Source organism: Lagopus leucura, unplaced genomic scaffold (assembly GCF_019238085.1).
Source record: "Lagopus leucura isolate 7727_CA_CO unplaced genomic scaffold, USGS_WTPT01 Super-Scaffold_100002, whole genome shotgun sequence".
Classification (NCBI taxonomy): domain Eukaryota; kingdom Metazoa; phylum Chordata; class Aves; order Galliformes; family Phasianidae; genus Lagopus; species Lagopus leucura.
The window spans coordinates 87,360,272-87,387,473 of record NW_024962263.1 but is presented as its reverse complement, the minus strand read 5'-3'; the positions used below and the strand labels follow the sequence as shown (position 1 = coordinate 87,387,473).

Sequence of the window (27,202 nt, the reverse complement as noted above, 5' to 3'; positions counted from 1 at the left end):
TTAAGTGAATTAATCAGTAGGTATTTGGTTTGGACTCATGAAAGGTGGATTAGGTAAGGGGTTTCATGAGCAGGTATTTTAGCTTCTTCAGGGAAGTGATTTGGGCTTTCCATAGAGATTAATGCCTAGACAGGGTGGGAGTAGAAAATGAAAGCTTATATTGGGAGTACAATTCAGGTGCATTAAAACTCTGTATGGATGACATAAAAAGTAATTTGGTTGTAGTTCATTTTAACTTCCTTTGTTTCTGGAATGTAAGCATCCATATAGGAACTGAATTCACTCAAAGTCCACATTTTCAGTTTTTCTCCTGGTTTTCATATGTCCCCGTACAGACCTGCAAATAGACAGTAACCAGTCTGCTGTGTGCCATCTGAGTGGGTGCTGCAAAGTTTGAAATGATGCAGTAACACAGGAGCCTGAAAATTGTATTCTTGATTTATCTGTCCTGAGCTCGAGTGTCAGTTTTAGTGCAGAGCAAAATTCATATCACTGCAGACGAAGCTCATATGTATCCTTTGGTTTAAATTATTGCATTCTGCCATTTACAAGGTGTCTGGATGATACTTCTGACTCGAGGAACAAAACCTTGATAATGGAAGAGAAATACTATCCTATTGCAAACAGGTGCAGTTGTGCAGTATGATGAGAACGAACGTAAATAGATACTACTTAATGATATCCTGGAACATCCTGAGTTGGAAAGGACCAACAGGGATCAACCAGTCCAACTCCTGGCTCCTCACAGGAACAACACTGTCCCAACCATAAATCTGAGTGCACTGTCCAAACACTCCTTGAACTCAGCAGCTCAGGGCTTCCCCCTGCCCTGGGCAGGCTGTTCCATGCCCACACCCTCTGGTGCAGACCCTTTCCCTAACCCCCAGCTGCCCCTGCCCTGACACAGCTCCATGCCATTCCCTTTGGCCTGGTCGCTGTCACAGAGAGCAGAACTCAGTGCTGCCCCACTGCTCCCTCTAGACCCTCCACCATCTTCATAGCCCTCATGCTTTAAAATGAAAACAGAATCAAAACATCGTAACTTCCTAAAAGATGCATCTCTCCTTGCTTGTAATTGCAAGGTACAGAAAAGAAAAAAAAAAAGATACAGATGTAGAAAAGCTCAAATAGGAATCATATGCGTGAGGATGAGATTTTTTTTGTTACGTTTTCTTGTGCTTTTTGTTTTTTCTTTTAATAGTAAGCATTATGATGAAAAAAGTGTCATTAATTCCACATATCTTCTGTATCACTCTTGTGGGAGTACAAAACAACAATTTCATTTTCATATATATGTTAGTATTGCAAACTACGTGATGCTGAAGGATGCTTAGTTAAGTCTTTGACTTCTAATTAATATATTTTGGAGTTGAGTTGGATTAAAAACTTAGTGTTTTGTCAGCATGCTGAGTTGCTGAATGAGTCCCTCATATGAAGGAAGCTTTTTCTGATGGTGCAACTATTGTAATAAGTTGCACCGCTACACAGTTGGTCTCATTTCTTCTTCTGTGTCTTTCCATAACAAAAATTTTCCTGCACTTCATAACCTGGAAGGACTCATGCATTTATTGCTTTGCTTTGTAGGGTTTGATCCATTTGTTATTTTGCCTGCTAATGCTTTACTGACTGGATGCTGACTGAAGAGGGCTTCCAGCTGCTGAATCTGCTGCTGTGTTTCTGTCTTTTAGTGTAGGAGTTTCATAGCTAAATGAGTTTGAAATGGCTTTTCTTACAGCTTGGAATCACTCAAAAAGCATTTCATAAAGTGTATTTATCTCTTAATTTATAATCTGCTCTTTGTTCTGTGGTTTCTCTGTTGTGTTTTTTTTTTAATGATATTTTAGGACTTTCTTTATTGAGGCTTTAGCATCTCAATAGCTAGCTTATGCTCTCATAGCATGGTATAAGCTATTATAAAAGTTGTACTGTGGCAAAGTGTTGCTGATGGAAAAAAGGCTGTTGTGTGAAAGAATTTGCAGAGTTAAGTTCTTCAGCACTAGTTTTGTCCTTTTCTTGTTAATAACTAATGATACCTGTTTTTTTTGCTGTAGGTGAAAAATGACTATATGTTAGAAATAGCAGATCAAGTGGACCAGGAAATTGCTTTGAAACTAGGTTGCCTTGAAATCAGGTAAGCTGACTGTTATTTATTTATTATTCACCATATTTCTGACAGAATATATACATTAATTTTGTAACTCGTTATGGTTCATGGATTTCTACTCAATACACCTCAATATCATATTTTTTGCTATAAAGTAGTTTGAACAAAAAATGGGCAGGCTGCATTCTACTCAATTTCTACTGATATTTAAAATTAACTTGCTTTTGTTGAATGTATTCTTCGTTTCAATAATCCAAAGATTTGTGGGGTACAATGAAGGGCATTAAAAGAATGATTCATCTGTGGTGTTATTTAGCAAACAGTTCTGGAATTGTGCCTATAAATCTTGCATCTAAAGAATGCTCAAGATAAGCACTGCTACCTTTTCTGTCTGCATTCACTCAATATGCTGGTTTCAAATAATTAAATCTTTGTGATTCTTTTGGGGATTTTTGCTGTTCTCGTCAACTGTACACACGGCTGGAAAATAAAGATAAGTTTATCAGATTAATAGATCCTTGAGAGAGTTCCCATTTCTGCTTCTGAAGTGCACGATTGTTTTTTTGTTGTTGTTTTTTCTTTGCTAATTTATGGAGAATTTCCTGCCTGATACATTTGCTTTTCGTATGCTGTTGTCTTGCCCAGAGAGATTAGCAATGTAGTAAACTTGATAAGAAATTAATGGGAAATGTGAACTTGTTAGCACAGAATAAAAGTGTTCTTTAAACAGTAATTTTCCAAAATAAAATAGAACTTAGGTCTGTGCAATTGTGTGGGCACTGTAGGAAAACCTGATATCCTTGCTGTAAGTTTCGCTGGTAGGCGCAGAGAAAACAGAAGTGCTTGTTGTGACTGCAGATAGTAATGCTGGCAAAAACCAGTGCTTGATTTCAAAACGTACCATGAAGATCATAATCCACAGTTATTTTGTCAGTCAAACTTTGCTTTCCGAGGCTCTCAGGGTGGCATGTCATGGTTCTTCAGCCCATTTTTGCCTTGGTAAAGTATTGTGAGTAGGTGACTACTAAGACTTCACACTGCAAGTGTTAGTGGCCCACTTTGTCAGTAAAAACAGTGCTCTCAGCCTTCCACTCCTTCTTGATATTTCATATTTTTGAACAACTGTTGTGAATATCTGGCTTGAAACTGTTGGTTCTCACCATTTGCGACTGGGTCAGGCTCCCCCTACTACATGCATAAACGTGAGTGCTATTACAGAGGAGAGCGGGGAGAGCAGAGGAGAGCTACCTACTGAAATAGGTAGCTATGAGATAGCTGCTGATCAGGAGTTTAGATCACTTCTTTCACTAGCAGCTCAATTAAAGTGGGTTGAAGTTCTTCTGATACTGGAATAGTCCCATGCATTTTCCAGTGCATGAAATTATTTTGTGAAATAGAGATCTGTTCGAGGTAGGTTAATAGCATAAGAATATTTATACTTGAATTCGTTCCATAAATGGTTTCTAATGTTGGTCTCCGAAAGGTTTGACTGGTTTTAGGCCGGGTCATCCAATAATTGTGCCTTTCAAATATTTTTCATGACTTCAGGAGATCCTACGGAGAGATGAGAGGCAATGCATTAGAAAAGAAATCCAACTATGAAGTGCTAGAGTAAGTATGATGTTCAAGCGTGTCATTGGAGTTGTTTCTTATTCAGGAATTTTTAATTTCAGGTCCTTAAAAGAAAGTTTCTGTTGTCATTTTTTATTTCATGGAGATTGTTGAGCTTTTCAAGTGCATTAAATAGGGATGATTAAACCAACTAAAATATACAAGTAGGAACACTTCCAACTCTGCTACAGGGAAGTAGAGTCGAAGTTGTTTAAACTTGATCATGAAGCTGATGATTTTTTCAACTTTGCTAATGTTTATGGGATCATCAAATCTATTTCTAAGGTGTTATTGTTTCTAAATGTTTTTTCTGTACACAGTTGGCATTCTTCAGTTGTGACTAATCTGTGGTAAAGTTTGAATTAAACTGCTTGTGGTGTCATTCTTTGTTTGCTAAGTATGTGGATTTGAGTTGTGACCTTGCAGTTAAAAGTTCATTTTTTTAATACAACACAAATTTCTGGACAGCTGAGAAATGTCTGTATATTGAAACCATTTTTGTTAATTGTGTTCTATGGTAGATTGGATTAAGTAAAAATAAATAAAATCCAAATTCCTTAAGAAATGTCAGGCTGTGTAAACTGTTGCTGGAATCTGTGGATTAATCTTTAGAATTCAGCTCTTCCAGATGGAGTATGATAGGGACAGTGTCCCAGTTTAAAAGCCCGACTTTCAACCTTCTGAATGAAGGGTAAAGCTAATTTATTCATTCACAAAAATAACTGAATGTTGTACGCTGTTCCTCTATCTGTGCAGAACTGAGAAGTTCTGCTTTTGTTTGGATTGCTGTTATTTTTCGAAGGATTTCAGTTTTATGCCATAGCTACCAGCAGAAATGTCCTGCGTGAAGAGACCTGTAACAGAATGAGAAGGGCCAAGAAATGAACAAGGTGAACAGTTAGTAAAGGCCAAAAGGTTGTGTAAAAAGACAGGAAAGCACTGTGACCTGAACAAGTCCTGAGCATGTTGTCCTCCTGGGAGAAAGAGTTTGTGACTTGCTGTGGTTACAGTTTATGTGTATTTCAGTAAGAACTTGAGGGAGGTATATTTAAGTTAATTGGCAGCTCTTGAACCATAGACACTAGTAATGAGATTAAGAACTTCAGAGACAGTGAGACAAAAGAAACAAAGTTTATAACAGATGATATACAGTATTAATTAAGGATTATAACAATTAAGAGCTCCTGTAGGGCTCAGCGGTGTGGGGCCACTTCCAGGTTAACAGTGACTTGTCTCTTGCAATGCACGTGTTTTCAAATAGTAACTCTCCTTCCAGATTTAAACTTAATTATTGCAGTGAGAGACGGAGACAAAAGCATGATGTGTAAAATGTCACAGCTTGATGTCGTGCTGGAGAAAAAGTAAAGGTTGTGTTGTGCACTGCCAGACTTCGTTCCTTTTTTGTCTAACAGTTTTGGAAGTAAAATGTGTTTTGCATGGGATTCATACAAATCTCTGTGAGATGAAGCATAAAAGAACCTTAAAGTGTCTGTAGATAATAATTTTAAGCTTGTAAGAGTCTGTGCAAAGTGCCAAAAGTACTTGTTTGGACTTATCACCTTAATTATCCTATAAAGATTTTCTTACACTAGTAATATTTATTTCTCAAGTGAGGCTTTTTGTTTCTCTCCCTTTTTTGTTGGTTGTAGCACTGATGAGGCACTTAACCAGCTGAGTGCAATTCTTGCATTGCACTTTTTCACATTTGATCTGATTGCTCCTTGCCTGTCTTTGTCAGATGTCTATTTGATGTATATTCATCTTTGATCTTTTCATGCAAGACCGTGGGGATGGGATGGGAAATGGGAGATAGAATCAAACTAGTCTTTAACAGTTGGGCCTTCATGTGATAAAAGAAGAATTTTTTCATGATAAACATGAAGCCTGTTAGCATAGAACAGAAATAATTACCAGTACGCAAATGGGAGCTACAGGAAGAAACAGCTGCATCCACAGTTTTGTGAAGAGCATGTTCAAGTCTGTTCTGTTAATCTAATATTTTTTTATTCAACTTGGAGGTGAAAAATAGAGATTAAGATATGTCTTGCCTAAATCTGCTTATTGTTATATAGCAAGGAGTATCATCTATCTGTAGTTAGTCTTTTATTAATCCTATTGAAGTTTATACATGAAGAAAAAAAATTACATCAAGTCCTCAAGTAGAATGGCCAAATACAAAACTGAAAAAAATGTATGGAACAGGATCTCACTAATAATCCCCTCTTAATGGCATTTAGAAAACAGATTTGGTCTGGTTTATCCCCATGTGGTGCAGCTGAGGAGGTGAGAGAAAGTTTGTAGGGTTGTGTGTTTAAAAAACAGTTTGTATGTTTGAATTTGTAGCACTTGTTCTCCTGTGTGTAGACTTGGCATGGAATTTATATGGTTCTTATGTTAAATTCTCCTACAGTAAATAATTTTTCAGCCTAACCTAAATGCTTTATTACAAGTTTTATTAAGTGTTGTGTTTCATTATGCTCTGCATAAGAATTTCCTCCAAGTTTATTACATACAAATGTGTACAAAAACTACTCTCCTATTCCCTTTACCCACAACAGCAGCAGAATGGCAGCCGTGTGCTGCAGCACCATTGAGATAAGTAATACCAGAGTGATGGAGGGTGCCTCATTTTGAAAACACCATCTCTCTCTAAAATGCTTAATGTTAAACTAATATATTCCTTGTCAAAATGTCTTTGCATGTTATTTAGATGGTAATAGTCTGTTAGACTTATTTAACTGTGGGATGATAAACGGCAGGTAATTTGCATTTGAGAAGAAATGCATCAAAGGAATTAACATTTATGAAAGTTTTATCGTCTTTCAGCTTACTGTCATGGCACAGATGCCAGCGTTCACTGCTGCACATGAACATTCTGGTTCTCTTGGTTGAGGATGTTTTTAGTATATTTTGTACAATTGAATACTGTTTGTTTTGAGAGAGCTTTAAAAATAACCCTGTTTCATTATTTTGAGCAAGTTCTTTATGTTAACTTTAATTTTGGCTTTCCTCTTGCATGGCTAGGTAGCAGCAGATACATGCTGTATCAAGCTGGCTAACAGCTTTTCTTGCTTTGCCAGGCGTAAAAATTCTCTTTCTGCAAAGTGTCGTATCACGGAAAGCATTCTTACTCATTTGAGAAGCAGCAAAGGGTCTTTGTTTAAAGATATTGTTAGCTCATGATCAAATTTATTCCTTTCTTTTTTTTGGGGAAAAAGTTGCCATTTTTACCTTTGAGAGGCAAAGATGTACATCTTTTCTGTCACTTTTTCCTTGTGCAGATATTCTGCAAATGTCCATACAACCAGTCCTTGCTCATTGCAGCACTCAGTACACCTGTCTGCATAATGTTCTCTTTTGGCAGTAATTCCCCAGGCAACTTCCCTGGCTGGTAGTGAGACAAATACATGTTAGACATAAGGTAGATGCTGCACACCTAAGCCACGAAAATCCTTCTTTGTAAGTCTGAAGAATTGAGCTTGATGCAGTTTAGTTTATAGAAGCCTAGCTTGCGAAAAGAGCTAGGATCCTGACTTGTGAATGCAAGAAGTGAGATCATTTGCAATGAAAAGCTGAGAAATCTAATGCCAGATGTTTGATATGAGGAAAAAGTGACATAGAAATTTAAAAATTTAATTACAGTGCCACCTTGGGTAAAACTACTAAGCTGGTATGATGAGAGGTCCTCTCCTTTGCATTGTTTCTCCTACTAAATTCACATAGATGTTTGTTAAAATTTTCCATTTTTGTGTCATTCCCTTCTCAGCTGACCAACCTGTAAGAATGCAGTAGGAAAATATTTTCAATATAATTTAAATTATTCAAATGTACAGTCAATGGTTGCTATTCTCAAAGCTTCACTGTGCCAGAGCCAGCATTCTACACCAGGATGTGACATCTGACATTCTTTTGAGTCCAAACTAGAAATTCTGCTCTTTGCTGTAGAGTGGCTATGGTTAGCAGATTAATGGTGCTGCACTTGGTGCTCTGAGACTGTCAAAGCCTTTACAGTGACAGTAATTTACTATATTGCATATGTTAGTTAAAAACGCAAGATACCCTCAAAAACAGTATTCTAATATCTGGCAGTTTTTAAAAATTATTATTAAAAATGTGTGCTTTTTTTTTTCTTTCAGAAAAGATGTCGGTTTAAGACGATTTTTTCCGAAGAGTTTGCTAGATTCAGTGAAGGTAATTATAGTTCCAATCAACTACATGAAAAGCAAACAAACAGATTCTTAAGAAATTTGAAAATTGCATGATCAGTTTCAATATAGAGCTGTAAGTGCAGTTGTAGTCTTGCTGAAAAAAATGTCAAAGCTGCCTGTCAAATTGGTAGGACATAAATCTCTGTAGTTCAAGTGGAAGCGTGCAACTGGAAGAACCAAGCCAGTGATTACGTGTCCTTGCTGAGCTGATGTGGGTGAAGTGCCCCTCTAACCTTGAAGACAAAAAGCTTAAAACAAGTCTTCAGATCTGCTACCAAATAACTTATTTTTCTTTCTTAAAAGAGGAATGAGGCTTCTGGAGAAGGAGGATGGGGGCATACAAGAAAAAAAAGCGTACTTTTAGCATCAGCTTGATGAACCGAATTCTGCCTTTCATGCTCAAGCCTGTAGCCAGCTCATTCAAGGAAGATTTCCAGCCATTTCCATTTATGTTAATCCTAGTTGGGACTATAAGCATTAGTCAGATCTCACTCTCATTGAAGTCCATATGTTCCCAGAGTAAAAAATGCAAATTTTTCCTGGCGTAGCCTGAAACAGGGAGGGTTAAGCAGTCTCCAAGTGGTGTTACAGCTGTAGTAGTCTAGATATGGATATCGCAGTAAAATACATCTGCAGTTCATATATGCAAATATAAATCATAAATTGTTGTTTTAGAGCTCGTTTTGGTAAGTAGTGATGGTTTTATAGAGGAGTTACAAATAGAATTTAGCTTCAGATTTATGAAGATTATTCATTGTTATTTAAATGGTAGGATAAACAGCAAAGGTCTGTCATGAATGGATTTTGTTTCAAAAGAATTCTGAAAACCAGAAACTAATGAAGTCAAGTGGATTTAAGTAATCCGTCTGCATTTTAATTTAAGAAATTATCTGGAACTGCTAAAGGGAGAAATTGTGGTGCAAGGCTCCAGACATAAATGACTGAATAAATGCCTCAGAAAATAATATTAGGGAGCCAGAAAACTGACAAAGAAAATTGCTCTTCAGAAATTAAGAAATGAATGGTTGGAAGAAGTAGCAGGAATTGCCATAAGGTGAAGCTGTGCAGAAACTTGTGTAGATGTGAAGAAACGCTGGGTATCTGAAGAGAAAAGCGAGGGATGAAAAAATGAGTCTTGATTTTTAATGAAAATGATATCCCTATTAAAGATAAGTTAGAATTAGTTCAAATAATTGAATGTGTCCTTTAGTTTGTGAAGAAAAGAGGAGTGGTTTTGAACTGGCTGACAAGGGAGGGCTCCTGATGGCCATTAAATATAAAAACAAGTGCGTCTCACTAATAGCAAGGTACAACTTGCAGTGTCTTGCAGTGTTAATGAAATTGGTTGATCTACACATTTAGAAGACGACAACTGTACAGAGAGTTTCACCCTATGTAGAGGAGGACCAAAAAGCTGTGATAATGAGATTTAAAATGCTTAACAGTGCAAAGTATTAGAAGACAAACGTGAGTTTAAAAAGGAGGCATTTGATATACTGATATATTGCCAGAGCACAGAGTGTAATGATGTTGTGAAAGAAAGCAAGTGCTGACCCCGAGGTGCCAAGGGAGTTCTCTCCACAATGAAGGAGGGAGCTCAGAGCCCTGTATCGCATATATCCTGCTAATAGCACTGGTTATTCACGCTCAAGAAAGTATAAGTCAATCTAAATCAAGCACACAGGAAGTTACTGAGTCAACTGGCCTTCCATTTTCATTGCTTCACTAGAGAGGAATAATAAACTTTCCTTTGTTTACTGTAGTAAATAGTGCCTCTGGGAAGTTCTGACTTCTGTGCCGTACTAGCTGCATCTGTGTGGATATATCCTCTGTATGGAGGAAAATACCTACTTACTTTAAACCATCAGTGGGCAGGGGGAATGGGTATTAACCAGGTTCTTTTTAGTTTGCAAATTATTTTCCTGTTTCTCTACACTGTGCCTTGAAAAATAGCAGAGAAAAAAAATTGTTCATACGAAATATTTTAATACATTTTAGATGTATTTCTCTTGAAGTCATTTGCAGTTATTTCTCATAAAAATCTCTAATGGAATAAGGTAGATAACATCCACTTTTGGGAATGGTTTTAAGCTCAAGGAGGGAAGGTCTAGATTAGATGTCAGGAGGAAGTTCTTTGTTACGAGAGTGGTGAGGTGCTGGAACAGGCTGCCCAGAGAGGTTGTAGATGCCCCATCCCTGGAGGTGTTCAAGGCCAGCTTGGATGGGGCTCTGGGGATGGCAGCCTGGTCTAGTATTAAATGGGGAGGTTGGTGGCCCTGCCTGTGATGGGGGAGTTGGAACTTGATGATCCTTGAGGTCCCTTCCAACCCAAGCCATCCTACGATTCTGTGATTCCACTACATTGGAAAGGATATTGAGACACATAAGGGTTTATTATGCTGGAGTGCTGACAACTGTGGCTGCAGTGAGGCGTCCTGACTGGTAGCTGGTAGAAGGTTCTGCTCAACTGACAGATTAATTCAAAGCTGCAACAAAACAGCAGATTTCTTTGTTCATTTTATAACATACAGCTTATGTGTTGAGCTGAGAGTTTTCTCAGCCCGTGTAAGTGTCATTCCAAAACTGATCATTGTTTTGTATGGGACTATGCAGGTTTGATTGTTCTATTACACTCTTTTCTTAGTGCTAGTTTTGAAAAAAAATGGGCTATTTAGAGTTCTGAATGTTCTTTCATAGTGTTGTAAAACTGAATGCCTAATCTGACTGGAAGTGCTAACACCAAAAGGAAGTTTTTATTTGTGTAGTGCCTGGAGCCATTTTAGGCACCGAAAGAATGAAGAGCTTGAATGCTGTTACAATAGGACAGTCAGATATGTTTTGGTAGAGGAACAACGGTAATTCCTGTCTTAACCTTGACATATTGCAAAAATAAACATGGCTTTACCTTTCATTATTCTTATAAGTTGTAAGATGAATTAGAATTATGTATTGCCAGAGGTAATGTTCTTAAAACATCCATTTAATCACTTTTGACACAGTCCAAGCTTTGGCCAGGAAAAAAAAAAAAACAAAGCAAAAAAAACCCAAAACCAACAGTTGCGTTTGTTTTTGACATATTGGCACTATGTGCTGTGAGCAGTGATGAAATGGAGTAACTTTGCTCTACACTACTTAACCAGCATTCTTATGCTGTTGTGATTAGAACAGATGACTTTTGTTGGCAGTGTCAGGGTGAATTCTGGTGCCTAGAGTCAGGATGTTTTTATTTGGGATTTTTCACTGTTTGGGGCACGTTAAAGAGATTGCATTTCATATTCTGCATTTATTGTGAAGTCAGTGGCAGTTTTCCTCAGGCAAATATTTGGCTTTTCGTAAGTCTTAGTTTTGATTTTTACATTTCATTTAGAATATTTAATTTAACTTTTACATAAATTTTCAATTTGCTTTCTTGTAAATCTTAAACTTATGGTGCGTGCAGGCTGGATGTGGCTCTGTGCAGCTTGGTCTGGTGGTTGGTGACCCTGCACATAGTTGAAACTAGGTGATCATTGTGGTCCTCTTCAACCCAAGCTATTCTCCAATTCTACGATCTTACCATGCGTTAAGAATCAGTATGTTATGGATAGTCTGAGATGCTTGTATACAGAGTTGAAGATAAAGCTACAGCTCAGTTATGACTGGTCGGATGGGGCCCTGGACAGCCTGATTTAGTGCCTTATTTAGTGGTTGCCAACCCCAAGAGGTGTTGGAACTAAATGATCTATGAGGTCCCTTCCAACCCAAGCCATTCTGTGATTGCAAAACAGGAGAATCGGCATAGAAATTTAAGACATAGTAGGAAGATGCAGTCCTGATGGCAGTGTTTTTCTAATGGTAGACAGTTAAGTTGTTGAGAGAAGTACAGAAGATAGAAAAAAATAGTTCCTGCAGAGGTTAGTGTGTTGTCTTATAAGTTTAGTCAAAACTGAAACTCTTTAAATGCACCGCCAGTGATCAAGTGTAACGTAATTGACTTTTAAACATTTTCATACACAGGCCAAAACACTACGAAAATTAATCCAACAAACATTTCGACAGTTTGCCAACCTCAACAGAGAAGAAAGTATTTTGAAATTCTTTGAGATCCTCTCTCCAGTGTACAGATTTGACAAGGAATGCTTCAAGTGTGCTCTTGGTGTAAGTAAAGGAACGCTGCAGTCACCAGGATACTGTGGTAGTTCAAAGTTACATTGGTTTTCTTAATTCTACAGTTAATTGCTTGTTTAGTTTACCAGATGATGTAGAGAATAGAGTAGATAAATATTAAAAATGTAAATATATGACATATTTGTTGATTCTGTGATTTTCTCAGTTCACTGTTAAAAAGCAGCATTTATTAGTCTGATAAAAATTGTTGGTTTTTCATTTGTGATAGATAACTGAGCAATTATTTCCTTCGTTTCCTGAGGAGGTGAGACTTCTTAGCCTCTTACGTTTGTAAATTTTTCTCTAATGCCCATCCATCTCTACCACTTTCAAGTAAAGTTCGAAAAAGGCCTTAAGTTTCCAACTTTTGTGAAAGTAGATATTTAGATAGAAAGAGATACTTGAATAGAAATTAGAACGTGAACATCAGTGACCGTGAGGAAAGAAGAGGAAATAAAAGAAGTATATAGTTTTCAAACAGACATAAAATAGAACACATGGGAACTTGTACTGATTGAAACAGATCCCCAGGAAGCCTGTCAACAGAAGTTTTGCTACTTGAAGAACTATTTTATTTTACTATCTTGCAATGTTTGAGGAGTGTAGAAGTTTTTAGAGATGAATTACTGAAAACTACATTGATAACACTGGGGGATAGTGTTCCTTTAAACATGCTGAAATTTGCCTTATCTTTCTCCATCAATTTGAAGTCAAGCTGGATTATTTCAGTGGAGCTGGCAATTGGCCCAGAGGAAGGAATCAGCTACCTTACAGACAAGGGTGCAAATGTAAGTCTGTTTCTGTTCTCTTCGCTCTCTTACTGACTTAACAGCTGTGACTTGTTGTGAGTTGAACATCACACAAAGAGGAATGACAAATCTGATGTTCAAGTCAAACTCAGAAGAGCTGGGAAATTCAACACATAGTGCTGTTCTTCAGATACTAACTCATGATTTGGGGTGGAGAAAACACTATTAAGTAGAGAGATGGGGTCAGCCTTAGCCACTCCATTTTTTTATCCTTTGTACCCACTGAAGTGGTCTCTTAGAATTTGAAGTGTTAGTGGTGACTTGAACAAGAAAAGTGCAGATTATTTTAAATTATCCCCCCCTTTCCTAGGGAGAATGTGCAAATAAAAACCTTGGTTAGTTGGTATGTAGTGTTTGTGCTGACATTGTTGGTTTGTTTTAATTTGTGCTCTTAACAGCTTTTTTATTGCATGATGTTGACCATTTTACAGTATTTATGGTGTAAGTTGCCTCAGGAAAGTGTTTGGGACCTTGACAGTCAAGATGCAAGTTGAGTGTATGTCCAACTTCTGTTAAGAGAAGTGTTCAAAGGTAGTGGAACTATTTAGAGAGCTGAATTATGTAACCAGCTAAAAATGTGTCTCTTACAGCAGTCTGATGATATGAATCCATGCTCTGAGTGCAGATACCGTGTGGGTATCTTAAATTTTTGATTTTGACCTCCAAAAATTTGTTTCTGATGTTCTTCAGCGTGTGCATAGAGTTACTCAACAGTGACCTCTGTAGGAAGCTTTGGTGCTTGGTTTCATATGCGAGTTTGTAAATGCAAAATAACAAAATTGAAAAGCCCAGTGATTGTGGAAAGAAAAACAGACTTCCAAAAGTGTAATTCAGAAATAAAAAAACAAACAAACAAATATGTGTTTCAGGAGTAAATCCAAACTATTTTGCTTTGATTTTGACATTTTTTCTGTTGTCTTCCTGCAGCCAACTCACCTGGCAGATTTTAATCAAGTACAAACTATTCAGTATTCAAACAGTGAAGACAAGGACAGAAAAGGGATGTTGCAACTGAAGATAGCTGGTGCACCTGAGGTATGATAGTTGGCAACTATAATAAACTAGATTTCTTTTACATTCCTTAAGTAAAAAAGGAATTTTTATTCTTCTAATTTACAGTACTCTCTTGGTATGTTGTCCTCGCTCATGTTCTGGCTTTAATATTCTGAATTTTTCTTCTGTCGGCCTAATTGACAAATATATTGTCCCAGTAGTATGCTTCATGTTTTCATACGCAAGTTTAAGCTGAGGACAGCTGAACTACACGTGCATACAAAGATTTCATCTACTGTTGAAGTTTTCATCCACTGTTTGCAAATCTGTGCAAAGGATGAATCTTTGCTTTTTGGAGGGACATGTAGTGACAAAAAAGGTTTTAAACTGGAAGAGGGTAGATTTGGACTAGGTAACAGGAAGAAATTCTTTACTGTGAGAGCAGTGAGACACTGGAACAGGTTGCCCAGTGAGGTTGTGAAAGCCCCCTCCGTGGAAGCAGTCGAGGCCAACTGAATGGGGCTTTGAGCAACTTGGTCTAGAAGGAGGTGTCTTATAGCAGGGGGGTTGGAACTGGTTGATCTTAAAGGTCCATTGCAACCCAAACCATATATGATTCCAATATCAGTGTTATTAAAGTTGGTAGTTTGCCTGTGTGCAAAACCTCTTCCACTCCTTTTCTGTCCCTTCTTAATTTCAGTTTATTTTGAAGTTGGGGTTACTTTTTAAAATAAAGAACAAATTGTTGCAAAAGGATAGGAAAGAAGATACCACCTTAGACATGGGTGTCCAACCTTTTGACTTGCCAGGCCACTTTGAGTGAAGAGGAATTGTTTTGGGCCACATATGGGTAGGTTGCTCGGAAAGTAACGCCACCTATTTGTTTGCATAGGAACTACAACTGATGCAAAGAGTACAGTGACACTATTTGTATCCCTGGCTGCTCAGGGAAGTTTGGAGTCACTGACCCTGGAGGTGTTTAAGAAGCGTTTGGATGTTGTGTTGAGGGATATGGTTTAGTGAGAACTGTTGATGATAGGTGGATAGTTGGACTGGATGATCTTGTAGGTCTTTTCCAACCTTGGTGATCCTGTGATTCTGTGATTTGTTGTAGCAGATTCTCAGCTGCAAAATACTACTTTTCCTTACAGTCATGACTGTTAGCTGTGCATCTTCACCAGCAGTGAACAGGAGCATGCTGTGCTCGTAAAAATGTGCACCAGTGGAGATGTACCGAAGTCTGTCACCACTGCTGCAACACAGCACCCAGTGCCTCACTGTACTCACAGCCACTGTTTGGTCAACATAAACGTTCATGAGCATCAATGAATGTCAGTGGGTGCCTTTTTTTCTGTGTGGAGGAATTCAGTGGCACACCTTTTCTTCATACACAGTTCCATGTCAGATGCTATTTAGTCAGACTGCCCCTTTGCTGCCATCTGTCACATGGCAGCAAAATGTAACGGAATACTGGTGGGAAGATTGCAGCTCTGCTGCACTACCCAACATCTGCATATGACATCATTGCCCAACATCATAAAACAAGAGGCATTACTTTCAGAGCAGCCCTTGTAAAATACGCAATATAGTTAATATGTAAGTAGCAAAACACTTTGAATTTTAATATTCTTATTTAAATGTTTAGAAAAAAAGATAAAAAACAAAACCAGTGGGATATTTGGCCTTGTTTTTGTGAAATTATACATCAGTCTGATTATTCAATCAGGTTGATGGAAGTGGTTGCAGTTCTGAGTGAGGTCTCAAGGGGCTCATCAGAGATTTTTGATGATATTTAATCTTGCTATACTTTATCCTTGACAGTTGTTCAAAATTTGTGAACACTGCCAAAAAGTGATGACTTTTAGTCAACCACATAAGATGTGGTTGTGAAGGAAAGGATATTTTTCTCTAGTGAGGTAGAGCCTAGGAAAGTCTGATGAAGGGGCATGATCACTTCTGTGTTGGGTATCGATATGTTGTATTTGAAAATTTGCAGGTCATATATTTATATTGACTACAAATGGAGTCACATACATAAATTGATGATTTTGGGGGCAATCTTGAAACCTGGTCTCAAATTTCTTAATCAAAATGGAAGGCAAGGCTGTATGTTTTTTGATGTTCACAGGACTGTGTTTAGCCAACATACAAAATGCATACAGCTATGACCTAATGTATGTTATTCTACAGAATAAACAGCTTCTACGTAGTTGTTATGATTAGAGTCTTAAAGTAGTGGTAGTGTATCCAGTAGTTGTAGTGTATCCAGTAGTATCCAGTAGTGGCCTTAATGGTAGTGATCAGTGATTGACTGAAAGTTTGCCCAGCAAGCCACTGACTCGACCCATATCAATCTTACATTTGGATGGAGGGTTTTTAAGCTGTGCTATGTATTAAGTAAAGCAAGAATCTGATAGTTCTTTGCTTATTCACATTTTTCTGTTTACTCTTTGCCAAGTGTATGTAAAGTTCTGATGCAATGACACAGCTGTTCTACTCAGTGTTTGCAGCTACAATAATACCTCTTTGTTTGGTGCCTTGTTTTTTTCTTTCTTCAGCCTCTGACAGTGACAGCACCATCCTTAACCATTGCAGAGAATATGGCTGACTTGATAGACGGATATTGCCGACTGGTGAATGGAGCCACACAATCTTTTATCATCAGGCCACAGAAAGGTAAGGAGGTGTTCCATTCTGGTACTGGCTGTGCTCTGTTCTGCTGATAGATTATCTTGCACTTGAACAGAAGACACAAGGTAGCTTCAAAATCGTCGTTTGGAAAATGTTTTCTTGCTAGAAGGAAACTTGAGGTATTTTTGCCTAGGAAAGCACTGACTGTCAGTATCTCTCCACTGCAAATTAAAGTCACTCTTAACAAGGATCTGTTATCTTGAAATGATACACCAGTATTCAAGCAGAAATTCAGGAGATGTTCGTTAAAATGCATCATTCAGGTAGAATTAGTTGTGATTTGTGAAGATCAATTTTCTATTCCCAGGTATCAAAATCTCTCTTTTATTATTTAAACTTTAAGAGAAGTTTTGTGAGCCTATCTCATGAAACAGAGCTAAAGCAACGTATGGATTTTATGTGTTGATGGGTAGTTATTTTTATAGCAAACTACAAGATGGAAGCACTGGGATAAGGGTGCAGCTACAGCTAGATGTAAAGAGATAATTAAATTAAATTTCAGAAGATTTTTTTTCTAGTTTCAAGTAGTTTTAATTTTTGAAATCTATTCAGTCAAAGCCCCTTAAAATAGAAACTTCTGTCCTTTTGTACTTACCCTTGATTACGGAAATTCATCCAGCATTTCTGATTTCTAAAACAATAAACTATTTCCTCCTTCCCTATTTCTCTTACAAGAATATAGACAAAGCCATTCCAGAAGCTCTGCAATCTGAACATAAGTTTTTTTTTGATAGCCACATTTTTGCTTTCTTGTACCACTGGTAGTTTATTCTCTGTAGTTCAGATGGGGTAGTGTTACTGACATAGTTCATGTCTTTTGTAGTTCTTTGTTTAGCATCCTGCCTGTGTACGGCTCTGAACTTCTGTGTAATCATCTGCTGTCAAAACAAAGCAAAAAGCAAAGGAAAAAGAAAGCAGCAAAAAACCCTGCAAAAACTTGATAGTTCAGCAATGAAGAAACGTGATTTTAGGGTGTTGGACATTTTGATAACACTTCAAGATTGTTCAAGTTATTAAATTCGGGTATTTGTTTCTCTTCATTCTTAAAGTGTGCAAATGAGTGGTACTCCCACGCACAGCTTTGTTGGAATTTGCATTAGTCGTGCGACTTCGTCCCCATACAAAGGAAGATGCTCCTTTCAACACAGATTCCACTCTTCTAGCCAACACGGCATGCAATTCAGTGATGATGAACCATTGGCACCAAAACTGAACACCAAAAGGATAAGCTAGCATCAGTAATAATGGTAGTTTATATTTCATCCAACAGTAAAGTTGGCGTTGCTTCTCTTGTTTATTTTATACCTCTGAAAAATAATCTTTTATGCCTGTTTTTATCTGAAAAATATTCACAATTTCTTACCTTTTCTGAAAAAATTGTGATTTGGGATTTCTTACAATCTTCATTATTCGCTCCCCAAAACTTTCCTTTCAGTACCACCAATGGACTGCTGGTTTGTCAGCATTGTCCAGTAGACAATGTCCATTCTTGCCATTTTAGCATTGGTAATATTTCAGAAGTTTGCTCCATTTAATTTCTGCTGTCAGTGCAGTTATCAACTTGTTTCTTTGCAACTGGAGTGGCTTCCATTTCTTATCTACACGTAAATGCTCTTAATTCAAAAGCATACTGCTGCCTACTGACTTCCACAGGCAGTTCAGGTCTTTGTGAAGTCTTAGCTCCATTTATCCAATTCACGATCTTCCATTGCTGTTCATTGTGGCACTGATTGTGCCCCAGTCATGTCTCTTGCCATTTCTCTGCCAAACCCTACCCTATTTTGCTCTATGCCATTCTTACACTATCAAGGGAAAAGCTCCCAACCAAAATCTCTGCAAGATTTATCGTGTCCTTGCTAACATAACGTGTTCCATGGTGCATACAGCTCCATGTAAGACAAACAGGGCTAATGGGTCCTTCCTTACTGTTGCTTCAAGTCTCAGTAAAAACTGATGTGCTTTATTTTCACCTCTTTCTAATTCCTTAATTCCTCTGATCTGACTTGCTTATCATCAGTTGTTATGTCTTCTAGACTCCCTGAGCACTTTCCAAGGCAAGATCTTTGATATTTTTTCTGTCATACTGTGCTGGGTTCATCTGTGCTGTGCACTGTGGTTTGCCTGTGAGCACTACTGCAAAATAAATCCATGCATGTAATGCAGCAGGTTTACTTGTTTGTATGGTATCTGTATTAGTGTATATATTAACAGAAAGCAAACAATAATTCATTTAAAAGAATGTTATATAGCGCTTTGGAACATTCCTCCTTATGCAGATGTTAACAGAATCCTTCCAGTTAAAAAACTATATTTTTTTCTGAGGTTTCTTCTTGTCAAATACCATAACAGTACTTAGCTCACTAAATAATGTTGTAGGAGAGCCATCCCCACAATGATGTGTTCCCAAATCCTTCTCACAGTAAGCTTTGAAACATCAGAAACAGATAATATAACAACTCTGGATCCTACAGATGGGTTTTTTCCCCTCCATGAGCTTTCCCATTCTATCTTTATTCTAAATAGGTATGTTCATGGCAAGTTTCTTCATAAATTACCTTCCTTGCTTGCTGTAAGAAACCTGTGTTTTTGTGATGTAATCTGTCCTGCTATCTGCTAGTAATCCAATTTCTCTTACTCTGGCGAGATCACTTAGTAATGTTTAAGCATGGCAATGGCACAAGGAGGCCTTACTTCAAAGATCCTGTTCAGTTTGGGCCCCTCACTACCAGAAGATCATTGAGGTGAGGAGGTGCTTGAGGGTGTGCAGAGAAGAGCAGTGAAGCTGGTGAAGGGGCTGGAGAACAAGACATATGAGGAGCTGCTGAGGAAAGTGGGGCTGTTTAGTCTGGAGTAGGGGAGGCTGAAGGGAGAGCCCATCGTGCTCTGTAACTACTGAATGGAGGTTATGGTGAGGAGATTCTGCTCTTTTCCCAAATGGTAAGCAGTGAGACACAAGGAAGCTGCCCGAAGTTGCACCAGTAAGGTTTAGTTTGGACATCAGTAAAAATTTCTTCATGAGTGGTTAGGCAGTGGAACAGGCTTCCCGGGGAAGTAGTGGAATCTCAATCCTTGAGGGTATGTAAGAGATGTGTGGATGATCTTGATCTTGAAGGTCTTTTCCAACCGAAATGATTCTCTGATATGCTTATTTTTCCCATTCTCCCTGTCAGTGTCTGACTGTCTACTTGGGGCTCATCTCTGGCAGCCACAGGGGTGTTGTCCATTGTGGCTGGTCAGTGTTATGTCCTGCATATACCAGTTGTTGCTCTTGAGCAGCTCTACATTCTCCTTCCTTCTCCCCAGGGCTTTCATGTTGTCTACCTCTGCTCCCATATCAATCAAAAGGGTAAAGGGCCAGATCTATTCAGAGCATTGCTCTATTGCTAATGAGAATAAAATGAGTCATGCTTTCTGCAGCCCCGGAAAAATGATCAGAAATAGTGGGGGCTTAGAAGCCATGCATGCAGCCTCTTTTTTTTTAACCAATCTGGAAATGAGCATTCATTTAACTTGTCCTAGAGTCTCTACTTTCCTCTCTCCATCCTTATCATTTTCTTGCACCATCTCATAGCTATCTACAGTTGCTTACACCTTTATGGCACTGGACAAATCTTTTTTTCACTCTCATAGAATTAGATAATGCTTTGGATCGGAAGGGATGTTAAAGATCATCTAGTTCCATCCCCCTGCCATGGGCACAGACACCTCTCTCTAGTTCCTTTTGGCCAAGTGTCCATCCAACCTGATCTTCAACTCTTCTGTGGATCCATAGCTTCTCTGAGCAACCTGTTCCAGTTCCTCACCATTCTCACAGAAAATAACTTCTTCTTTATATCTCGTCTAAATCTTCCTTCTTTTATTTGCCTGTTACCTCTGTTCTTATCACTACACTCTGAGAAAGAGTCCCTCTTCACCTTTCCTGTAGACTCAGTTTAGATACTGGAGGACCACTATAAAGTCTTCCTGGAGCCTCCTCTTTTCCAGCTGAGCAACTCCAACTCACTCAGCCTGTCTCCATAGGAAATGTGCTCCATCTCTCTGATCATCCTCATGGCCATCCGCTAGATCTGTCTGCTCCAGCAAGTCAGTGTCACACTGGGGGCTTCAGAGCTGAATGCAGTGCTGCACCAGGTGGCATTTCCTGCACACTGCCTTTCTCCAGTTCCATCACTGTTCTTCATTCCAGCATCATCAGAATTAGACTTTTGTGTTCAGAGCAGTTAGTCTGCCGTTTATGTCTTGCCCATTTTAGAGCTGTTGATTCTTACGGTTGTCTGCTATGCTCTGCTTTTTAATGTCCCTGCTTTCTGTGGCTGAAGTTGAAAATAGAACAGCTTTCTTAAAGCAAACAATCATGAAAACATAAATGTACTAACAGAATGCTAATCAGATCACAAACTCCAGAGTCTTATGAAATGCTTGTTTAATCTCAGATCAATCCGTATCCCTCCATGTTATTACTTGTTAGCTATGTAATTCCACCTCTCCTTCTCTTCACATTCTCCTTATCTCATAAAATCCGTAAATGGGTTTCTTGACAAGTAGAATCAGGATTCTGTTGAGAGATGTTACGATATGATCCTTGCTTTATTTTTTGCACACCAGTGAGATGCTGTTCTGTAAGTGAAGTTGGGAGTTGCAGAAGCAGAGTGGGAGATGAGTTTAAGGAAACTTAATATTGCCCTGGGAAGTTAGATTTTGTATTTATTTCTCTTTAGAACTTTTTTGATATGTAGCAAGTGACTTTACTTTACACTGCCAGTTGCCACCTGTATTGTGTTTCTCTCTTTTTAGAGGGTTTGGAGTCTGTTTGCAGGAGAGAGAAACAAGCTTATCTGCAGTTGAAATCTTTGAACAAAGCACTCAGGTCCTGCTGTGTTACAGAATTGTTTCTCAAGTCCTGAAATATGATACTTACATGTTCCACACACACACAAAAGAGGAAATTAAAAATTCCATCTTTAGAAGACAATTTTGAATATTGTAATTAATATGCAATTGAATTGCCTTTTCAGTATCAAGGTTAGTTAGTTTAAATAGCAGTTCATTAATTGTACTCCAGTTATCTTGAGTTAAAATGGAGTTCTGTATGTATGTGTCATTTCCTAAACCTTTAAAAGCAATGTACTGCACGTCTGTTACATCAGTAACACCTGATTCACCATTACATTCCTTGCCAAATGTGGGAGAGGTGTTGGAGTAACCAGCAGCATCATAACTGTCAAGTTATGGAGGCTGCAATACAGGACACTTTCACAGACCGACAGCTGATGGAAGCATCAGGAGATACCAGATGGACTTAAGCTTCTGAGTCTTATTCCCAATCCTAGGGAGGACAGCACGGTGCTGGGCAGGACCAGTTTCTATGCCTGTTTCTCCAAGCTTGATGTCTTTTGTCTTATTTTCATCCAGTGTGAGTTCCTCTTGTGCCCATTCTGGTCTCTGTTTTTTGGATAACCCTTGATCTCCAATCCTTTTGATGCCATCCAGGCTTCCATTCTTGTACTTGTCACTCCGCAGTACCTTTCTGGATCTTTGTATTTTCTTTCTTTGCAACTGGAAGTTATTTCCTCTAACGTTTTACAATACCTTTATGTCCGGTTCTGCCTCATGCTTCTTGGATGAACTGGCTGTCTTTCTTCCACCCTCCAATTCCAAGGTGCTTGCTCATATGCTTTGGAAAGAATTCTGTGATTCTGTGATTCTGTGAAAGCTACTGTGCCATCTCCAAAAATCACAGCTCTTTGTTTCCCTTATTTCCTATATCTTTCTTTGCAGCAACCTCATCTGACCCTGAGGTGCAGCTCTCTCTTCCTTTTTGCACTTTCAATTAAAATTGAGCCTGTCTCTTTTTGCTCCAGTCTCCAAACTCAGCAGCTTTGTAGCTGGATCTGGAGGATCTGCACTTGTTTTTGTAGGGAGGGAGGAGGGTGTGCAGCCCAAGTCCACAATCTTCCATTTCTTTCAGGACACTTTATCTGTACTACAGTGATTTGGAGGAAGATGCTTGTTTTAAATGCCCTCTTTCTCTCCTTCCCTGCATACTTCAATCTACTTCAAATTGTTGGTGTTTTACTGAAGGGTTGGTAATTTCCCCATCCTCCTTTTCCACATGTGTAATGAGCTTCTCATCAGAGAGATATGAGACAAAATGCTTTCTATCCAAGCATTTATACACAGGGCCATTAGCAAAGAAAGATTGGCAGAGAATTTGAAAATAGTTTATAAGGAGACATCCTCATCTCTGGCTTCTAGGCATTACTGGTGTATGATTTCAACCCAATGTGAAGTTAATATTATATGCTGTATACACTGATGATTTATATCAGTATTCTTGTTTGGAAGTCTACATTGATTTCAGAATTTCAGTTTATATGTGTGTATATTAATACATAGGTATTTATATACTGTACTTACCTGTGTACTGTAATATATGGTTAGCATGTCTTGGAAATGAGAGAAGTATTTCTCAGTAGAGAGATGAGATTTCTGCCATACCTTTTGCAGGTGATTTATCAGAGTTATTTATTGTGAATAAAAAAGTCTCATATTCTGTATACATTATTATTCTCAGATAAGACTTTGCCAGAATGTATGCATTGCTAGTTGGAATGAGCTGTGTTGGTGTGCTGCTGTTGATATAAGTATTGAATGGTCTTATGAGTCAATGCAATTTCCCTGGAAGGTTGTGATGATTACTATTTCAGCCTTGTATATATTGGACATTGAGAGAGGTCATTGGGAAACTGAAATACAATTTTAATTCCATTTTCTTCTTCTTTACACAGAAGGTGAAAGAGCTTTACCATCAATACCAAAGTGAGTTTAATACTTTCTTTTTACATATATGTAGTTCAAAAAATGCTTTCAAAAATGGTTTTGTTTAAGTGACACTTTACACTTTTTATACATGCTTAATTTTTATTGTTGCCTTTGGATTCTAGGACAAATAGCAGGCAGGCACTTGGAACCATGGGGCGTAAATGACTGACAGCAGCATTATAGATACCACAAATGAAATTTGAGGGAAGAAAACTCATAGTGCATCAGTAATACTTGACAGTAACAAAAGTAGGATCTTCTGGAAAAAGCTAGACTGGGATTCAGGCTATTTATTTTGAGTCCATGAGTAAACTTAATTACAGGAATGATGCCTAACAGTCTGTGTATTGTCACTTCAGGCTCTCTGTAGATCAGTCTGCAGTGTTGGTTTTGCTATTTGCTTTACTGCTTATGCAAAAATACAGAAATTTTCTTCCTGTAATAAATCTTTTATGTCTGTTTTTTTTTTTTCAAATTATATTTCCATCATGGGATCAGTCTGAGTTGGAATCTCCAGGTTCACGTGTGATAAAGAGTAGCGTTCATAGAGCAAACAGTTCTTGATCTGTTTTATTTTTAAATGTACTAATGTATCAAAATATATATACAGTAATGATTATAAATGTGTTGAAAATCTTAATCTATATCTGGCAAAGAGATCTGATTTCTTTTTCTCTGAGTGATTTAATGGTGGCACTTTAGCCAAGGTATTTGCATCTAATAATTCTTTGTTTTCCTTGAGCCTTATCGAGAAGTATCCAGTAGCTAGAGATAATGATTGAAAGGACTGTAAGAAGTGTAGCAGTTTATTGTGTCTTCTTTGTTTTTCCTTTGGAGATCAGGAACTGTACCACTCTGAGCCAGCCACCTCATTCTGTTTCTTCCTTAACTCCTAGAGTGAGCCTGCCTTTTTTGTTACTACTTCTTAATCTACTGAATGCAGTGTGGAACATGATTTATTCCTGATTCAGCAAGAAAAAAGCCACTTGGATACTCTTCCTTCACAGGTCCTGCTGCAGTCCTCAGTAGCCAGGTGGTAGATTGCTCACAGTGCAGAAAGAGATTAAAAAACAGGGAGGAAAAGCAGGAAGATTGGTAAACAGTGTGCACTCACATAGGAGATGAAAACTTTCATTTGAACGAACTGAGAAAAACAGAATGATCTAATTACAGAGTTTTCACTTTAGTGCTTTTTTTTTTTTTCCTGTCTCTAGGGATTTCTAGGATGAAGTAAGGTTTGAAGTAGAAACTTCTTCCCATTTTTGGGACAGTTTACCAATACTGGCATTGTAATGTTGAGTCTGTTTACGAGAGCACCACATACGCTCTTCAGCTGGCAGCAGGGGAATGGTCTTTTGTCAAGTGTAAAAGTACTAGCCAGCACCATCTGGAGAGATTTGCCTTTACAGATTTCTCAAAGCATAAACTGCTGTACTCCTCTCATAACATTATAACTATGGTTATATATGCACGTGTATGTGAAATAAGTTACTGGAAGAATTCATTGAAATTTGTTAGTAATCAATTTCTATAGCTAAAACTGTCTAATTGTAATTGTTTTTCTTCATTTATTTGATAGGCAAATCAATTTAAAATGGCTCTATAAAATAAATCAGCTTACAGACAAGAGCTCGATTCATAATTTCTGTTTCCAGTATTGAATACAGAAAGTTGGAAGACCATCAGACTGTCTACAGTGGCAATATTTAGACATGCACTGCTTAACTTTAAAACCTTTAAATAGTTTTGTTTCTCTTGCTTTTCTTAAAGTTTGTTCTGTTTTTGCCAAGTTGCTCTCTAATTAAAAGGTAACGCGTTCTCTCCACTCTCACTCCCCCAGCTGGGTTTGAAGTGGTAGATTCCTTTCTGACTTTTCTCCCCCTCAAAATGTGTCACTGTGGAAAATGGATTGGCCCTGCTAATTACAGTAGGTGCCCTGTTAGGATGAATTCACAGTGTATGTGACTGTGAAGAATGTACAGCATTCAGCGATTCAAACCTCTGTTTTACAGGCTGGCCAACAATGAGAAGCAAGGAGTAAGGTCGCACACAGTCTCTGTATCAGGTAAGGCTCTGAAAAAAATGCAGGTTTATTTTTACAGCTAGCAGATATTTAGACAGATTTTTACTCACAGTTAGCTCACTTGTTGCCCCATGGCTGTTGATTTTCCCATGACCATAGCTGTGCTGACTTTGCAGTAGAATTCATAAAGAGGAACTTTTTCAGCTGTCCTTCTGTGCACTGTTGCTTGTGAGAACAGCCACATCCATGTGGGGAAGCAGGGGTAAAATACTTGAAGGCAAGGCTGACTGTCAGTGTTTCCACTTAGGCCACTCGTCACCAAAACTATCCATCTTAAATTACCTGAGGATGTGTTAAATTATGAAGGAGTAGCTTTGAAAAGTGAAAATAAGCCATTAAATATCTATCATCACTTCTGAAAGAAGAAACTCAATAGCAAATTTGTTGTAGCTGCTGCTTAGATCAAATCACTTAAATTTTTTGCTGTTGAAAACCGCAAGATAATTGAAGGATGATGAGCATGTAATGTAGTAGGTGTTGTTTCTATAGCTTACAGGCTTTTAAATTTCTGTTAGCAACTATGTTTTTTGTTTGTTTGTTTGTTTTTTTAAGTTTTCATCCTCCAGAGAACATTTTTATTTTAAAGGCTCTCAACAAATCCTTTTGAGGGATTGATTCAATGTCTCAGTAGGAAATGCATTGTTAAGTACTTACGCATGCTATCTATAAAGGAGATTTGCAGTGTGGAAGTGTTATTAAGATTGTGGTACATCCGTATAGATTTATAGTGTTTGGCCACAGACCTCAAGAAGCATTACTGTGACCCTGTGGAATGTCCATCCTTGACTTACAGGAAGGCTACAGCTTCACTGGAACGTTTTTGCGACCATTTAGTGGCACATACTCAGGAAATGGAGAAGGAGGAATGGTTCATAGATGCTTGATTCATTTCCTACTTTTCAGATTCCCATCCCCATGCTTAAGTTTTTTTTAAAGGTGTTTAAGATTCACCGCTGACACAAGAAGTCCATATTTAGACCTTGTGCAAGAGAATTGGTGAGAGGATCTGGAATTAAAATGTCCATCAAGCTGCAGAGGTATGAAAGGTCTTCATCAGTTAACGTTGCCTCTCTGAGTCAAACAGCAGCTGACCAAGCAAGGTTTAGGGTGCTGACAGAGATGAGCAGGAGGCATGATAAGCGTGTTCTGTCTTTTTGTTCTTCTCTACTCTTCTGAAGTAGTGGTTTGATGTTAATATAGGGAAGTTAGCTGTGATACCACTTACCTCTGCTGTGTAGGGCATCCCATACAGGTGATCGATAGCCAAATGGGAGCTTTGCTGCAGAGCCAGGGCTAGAGGGTTAGCATCTAGCAAAATGCAGGAGGTGTACAATCAAAGAAGCTGTAAAGTACAAAGCTGGCTCATAATGACAGAAGCAAAACAGTCAGTTAAAACCAGCATATGCCCTTGTCTGTCTTTCTAGTAACAAAATCAAAACCAGTAATGTGTTCTTCTTTTGTAGTGAGGTTTTATAGCTTTCCACAGAGAAATCATTGTTCTTGTGTCCTGTACCACGTTTCAAACCATTGGAAACACTGACATAATACTGGAATTATTAAAACTACTGCATTTATTATTCAGTCTCAAGGGTTTGTTCTTAAAAAAGGCACAAAGAATACTAAAATTCTCTTTTTTATTGTTTTTGTTTTGGTTCAGTTTTGCCCCCACATTACTTTGAAGTGTGCTGTGAATGTCAGGATATTGAATTGAAGTCATGAAGTTGAGTGATAGCGA

The 27,202-nt window shown here is 38.1% G+C and overlaps 1 protein-coding gene across 11 annotated transcripts in view; it reads left to right on the top strand.

Moving 5' to 3' along the window:
* The window catches only part of PTK2 (protein tyrosine kinase 2), a 193,617-nt gene that overhangs the window by 105,577 nt on the left and 60,838 nt on the right, over positions 1–27,202 (top strand). For all 11 annotated transcript variants that reach the window (XM_042868922.1, XM_042868920.1, XM_042868921.1 and 8 more), the window contains 9 exons: positions 2,052–2,131; positions 3,653–3,715; positions 7,852–7,906; positions 11,920–12,060; positions 12,780–12,857; positions 13,806–13,913; positions 16,430–16,547; positions 23,351–23,381; positions 25,397–25,449. In XM_042868922.1, coding sequence (XP_042724856.1) covers positions 2,052–2,131; positions 3,653–3,715; positions 7,852–7,906; positions 11,920–12,060; positions 12,780–12,857; positions 13,806–13,913; positions 16,430–16,547; positions 23,351–23,381; positions 25,397–25,449 — 727 coding nt within the window. The remainder of the gene's footprint in view (positions 1–2,051; positions 2,132–3,652; positions 3,716–7,851; positions 7,907–11,919; positions 12,061–12,779; positions 12,858–13,805; positions 13,914–16,429; positions 16,548–23,350; positions 23,382–25,396; positions 25,450–27,202) is intronic.